Source organism: Sinocyclocheilus rhinocerous, unplaced genomic scaffold, assembly GCF_001515625.1.
Source record: "Sinocyclocheilus rhinocerous isolate Xijiao unplaced genomic scaffold, SAMN03320098_v1.1 scaffold585, whole genome shotgun sequence".
Classification (NCBI taxonomy): domain Eukaryota; kingdom Metazoa; phylum Chordata; class Actinopteri; order Cypriniformes; family Cyprinidae; genus Sinocyclocheilus; species Sinocyclocheilus rhinocerous.
The window spans coordinates 2,413,688-2,418,984 of NW_015630024.1; the positions used below are offsets into that span (position 1 = coordinate 2,413,688).

At 34.8% G+C, this 5,297-nt stretch overlaps 1 protein-coding gene across 1 annotated transcript in view; it reads right to left on the reverse strand.

Annotated features, from left to right (window-relative positions):
• LOC107739738 (splicing factor, suppressor of white-apricot homolog) overlaps positions 1-5,297 on the reverse strand; it is a gene marked incomplete at its 5' end in the record, with an annotated part of 88,330 nt that overhangs the window by 75,858 nt on the left and 7,175 nt on the right. The window contains 2 exons of the mRNA XM_016551939.1: positions 1,078-1,303; positions 2,689-2,768. Coding sequence (XP_016407425.1) covers positions 1,078-1,303; positions 2,689-2,768 — 306 coding nt within the window. The remainder of the gene's footprint in view (positions 1-1,077; positions 1,304-2,688; positions 2,769-5,297) is intronic.

Here is a 5,297-nt window from a genome sequence, read left to right on the forward strand (position 1 = left end):
TGGCGAGTAAAATCTGAGAATTTATTAGCAATTGGCTAATATTAGACGTCATTTAGTCGCCCAGAGTGAAGATTTAGTCGCATATGCGAGTGGTTTACTCGCAATGTAGAGAGTTGGATATATACTACAAAATGACTGACAAAGTGACACAATATATACAACCATTCAAATGTTTGAGGTTTACAATTTTTTTAAATATTTTTGTTTTTAAAGGGGTCATATGACGTTGCTAAAAAAAACATTATGTTGTGTATTTGGTGTAATGAAATGTGTTTATGCGGTTTAAGGTTAAAAAAACACATTATTTTCCATATAATGTACATTATTGTTTCTCCTCTATGCCCCGCCATGCAGTAAAACGACTAACACTGTGAAATAATATTACAATTTAAAATAACTGTTTCAATTTTAATATATTTTAAAATGTAATTTATTCCTGTGACGCAAAGTTGAATTTTCAGCATCATTACTCCAGTTTTCAGTGTCACATGATCCTGCTGATATCATTGTAATATGCTGATTTGGTGCTCAAAAACATGTATTATCAGTGTTGAAAACAATTGTGCTGTTTAATATATGTTTGAGGAAACCAAGATACTTTTTTTCAGTATTTATTTGAATTTTTTGTAACAATGTGAAAGTCTTTACTTTGACTTTTGATAAATGTAATTTAATACATCTTTGCTAAACAAAAGTATTAATTTCTTTAAAACAAAAAAACAAACAAATCTACAGTACTGACCCCAAACTTTTGAATGGTAGTGTATTTTGAAGCAAAAATGGACATTTCATTTTTTCTAGCGAACTGAATTATAAAAAGTAGGTGTTCTATAACAGAGAAACTCACTATATGTTGACAAAATATTACAAAGACATTTTACAATAATCAAAGACCGATTCAAGTCAATCCAAAGTACAACATCTTTTCTAGAATTTCTAGAATCTATCATTTTTCTAGAGCATCTTCTTTTCTAGATTTCCTAGAATAGCGTTTGCCACAAAAATAATGTGCACAGAATTATGGGGAAATAAAGGAGGTCAAAATTTCATGTCAACCTAATAAACTGTAACACTTACCTTGTTGCTGGTCCTGTTTGCCCTCTGATGCCGGTGTGTACCTGCCCTCCTTCATAGCTCGTAAAATATGTTTGTAGTAAGGGTTCAGGTAGTGGTCGAACCGCAGGAAATCAAACTGGGAGTTCCCGGCCTGCTTTGCCTTCAGCACAATTTCAAATTGGGCCCCCTGCTTGCATACAAAGTTGGCGGTGCGCTCAATAATAGCGTGCGTCTTGGTGGTCGCAGGCTGAAATAGATGGCAAAGAAATGGGGTAAACAAGACTGAAATACTGATTAAGCTTATAAGAGAATATGCCATTTTAAAAAATAAAGATTAATTAGACAATTTGTATAGGGAAAAATGTGTATAGAACATTTATCATCAATGACTTCGGGCGCAGGATTTTCTTGCTACTGCAGTTCACACACAAACAATTTATGTGTGAGTGTGGGCTGGCATTCCATGAATCTAACCAGGGACGTCATTAATTCATTTCCAGCTACACATGCAGATTTAAAATAGTTAGTCACAAGTCTTTCAAGCTGCAGACAAAATCATATTCATGTGCCGAGCTGATTTATGGCGATGCTGTATTTTAAATGACAAATGGCACCAATAGTGCTCCAAATGACACATATCCTTCATTAGAAGGAAGCATGAATATTGCATGAGAAGAACTTTTCGAAGGGCTGCACTTTAGCTCCAATGTCCAGGTAAACAGAGAATCTATTGTATTCAAAGCCCCAGAGAGCCAAATAATGACTTGCTAATTTGAAGATAAACAACCCAACGTTTCTCTTCAAAATCAGATTTTTTTGTTGCTTCAAGCTATGTGCTGTACAATAAGCAAGGTAATCAGAGCAGCTGAAGATTAATAATTCAAAAGGCTCCTTCAAAGAACCTCACAGACTTGAAACTAATAGGGGGTTTCAAGTCTGAGAAAATGAAGGTTTCGACTAATCCTCCAACCTTGAGATGGATTTCACTCCCTCCACCCAAAAAAGTGCTGGTTGAGGTACGTTGCTGCAAGTGGCTCACTGGATGGTGAAAAAACAGGTTTGGAACAACTTGAGGGAGGGTAAATTTTCACAAATTTTTTTCACAAAATTGTCATTTTTTGAGTGAACCACCCCTTTAATTAATCTGCATATTTAATAGTGTGTGCTCATTTACCAGATTTTTAATCGCCATCTAACTCACTTAAAGTTAATATTTAGAAATAGTGTTAAATGTAATCTTTAGCAAATCTCCAAATAAATATCCATTTTCGTGCTGTTCAATATAATGCTGTGAAGCCTAAATTCACTTGTAGCATTTAAAACGTATGATTTAGCTTTAGTTCATCTTTAAAAACAGTTATATATAATCTTCAGTAAATCTCCAAATGAATATCCATTTTTATGCTGTACATTATGCATTATGTTGTGATGCCTAATTCACTTGCAGCATTTAAAAATGATTGATTTTAATTTAGTGCATTATTTGAATTTATTTAGACAAAATAGTATTGAATCTTTTAAAGGCCATAACATGAAAATAATTACTGTCTCATGGGTATCAACCAGAATTTTACTACTGGTGCATCCCTAAGTGAAACTGTGTAAAATGGGTAGACTTCATTATCTCCTCACCAGCTCTACATCCGGAGGGATGAGGAGGCCAGGGGGCGCCACAAACGGCTCCTCACTCTCTTCCTCCTGCTGCTCTTGATCTGAGAGAAGGGCAAAGGTGGGAAAAACAGAATGAACAGACAAAATCAGATTGGCAAAGGCAAAAGAATCACGAAGAATCAGAGTTTCAGGAGCAGGATGAGAAAAACACACACACACTGCAACTATGCAACTATGAAGCTTTCGTTAACTAAGGGCACTTTAAAAGAACCGGAGGCACTTTAAGTTTTATTTTGAGTTACTACAACTTTCTGAGACACAAGCCCTGTCAGCTCTGTTTACTGCTGATGCCTCTATGCACTCTTCCACCCTCTGCCTCCACGAATTGGCCAAGACAGGTAAAAACCAAATTAAAATTTGATGCTGAATTCAGTGTGAAGGGAAATGGGGGCAGAAGGTGGAAACACACTGCTGGTGCATTAATGGAGGAAATAATCAAATCTAGTAGTTACGTAGTGCCACATTAGTTGCTCTAATAAATCAAACAGCTCTTCTAAACCTATCCAACAAATAGTAAGATGTCACATGATACATTTTTTTTTACGCTGATGGTTACGATCAAATAATCTCGCTCAACATTTTTGGTCACAATCAACTCATCTCACATGGTCTCACAAAGCTTTGAGTAAATGGCATAAGGTCTGGTCTACACTGCAGATTATTTTGGCCAAGAGCCACCCACTTAGACAGAAATAGACCATCAGAACGTAAACAGACAAAACAGATTGGCAAGGCAAAAGAATCACGAAGAATCAGAGTTTCAGGAGCAGGATGAGAAAAACACACACACACTGCAACTATGCAACTATGAAGCTTTCGTTAACTAAGGGCACTTTTGGTCACAATCAAATCATCTCACATGGTCTCACAAAGCTTTGAGTAAATGGCATAAGGTCTGGTCTACACTGCAGATTATTTTGGCCAAGAGCCACCCACTTAGACAGAAATAGACCATCAGAACGTAAATGACTGACCACTGTTTGTTTTGTTTTTCAGTTATACAGAAAACACTAGAGAACAGGCTGAGAATTTATATTTTGCCCATCCAAAAGTAACAAGCATAGAATATTTCACAGAAATAATTCAGAAATAGGGTTGGGCAATATGGCCAAAAATAATTCTCACAATGCTTTTTCCATTTCATACAATATTTATCTTGGTATTCCTTTATGATTAACGGGGATGGAAATGCTTTCCACATTTATTAGACCTTGAGAATGAAAGTAAACATAACTTGTTCACACAAAGTATGATACCTTTTTAATTTAGGGCCCCATGAAATTCAGTTTTTTTATGGATTCTGTGTTTTATGATTTAATACAATTTATCATCAAAATGGTGTCTAATGAAATTCATTAATAAAACTTTAACAATTTAATTGATATTTTTTTATGGATTCTCTGTTTTATGATTTAATACAAATTTATCATCAAAATGGTGTCTAATGAAATTCATTAATAAAACTTTAACAATTTAATTGATCATTTAAAATGAATTGAAATCAGCATTTGAAAATATAAGAATTTACAACAAAACACTGTTTTTTTTTGTAAATAAGATGCTGCACAACATAACTTTGTAAATAATACATGAATTAAAAAATATATTTATTGCTGATATTCCTTAAAAATAATAGTATTATTATTACTTCTTTGAGAAGTACACTTTAGTATACAACAGTAATATATTTATCTTATAATTTATTCAAGTTAAACCAAACTTTTACGGTCTGTCTTGAAGATCTTTGAGTTTCAGTGTGTATTTGATGGTAGTTTTTCTCAAATGGAACGATGAAAAGCATGTGAAGCGACTCTCATAGCAGCTATATGAGGAATATTTTGAGATGGCAGATGCTGAAAAAATAATGATACACTGATACCACGTTTTCCAGAACGAGTCCGATACGATACTTTTATTTTTGGTACGTGCCAATACCGATATCTGTATTTTCATTGCATTTGTAATAAAAAAATTAAAAAATCGTATTAGCTGGCTTTATTTACTAACCAGATATAGGGCTGCACGATAAATCGCATGCGATATTTAACGCGCATCTTATCAGTAAAGCCGGTTCTGTAATCAGCGGTAAATCTCCATCACCTGCGTGCTTTCACATTGAGCAGCATTAACTACACAGAGCCGTTGTTCACTGACAGATATTTCCTTCAGTTAATTTCACACTTAATTGTGCCAGTTAAAATGTATTGTACAAGCCTTTGTTACTTTCACTGTTTATTTTATTGCTTTGTGGTAGGGCTGGGCGATATATCGAATATTAGCGATATTATCGCAATAATTTTGACGACGATGTAAAATTTGAAAATATCGTGAATATCAAATGTTTCAAATTCAAGCATAGTTTCCCAAAAGAATATGCCGAGTGTCCAAAAAAGGAGACAACATGTTATTGCGCACTCCGGACTGCTCTACACGCCTCTACTACGCGAGCTTTCATGAGTGCGGTTGCCAGATATCAATAGTTCAAATCCCCGAATCAGAGCTTCGCTGTTACAAGCATACATTTTCTGCCCAGTGTTTTGCTTATTTTAAGCAATCTGGCAACCATGCGC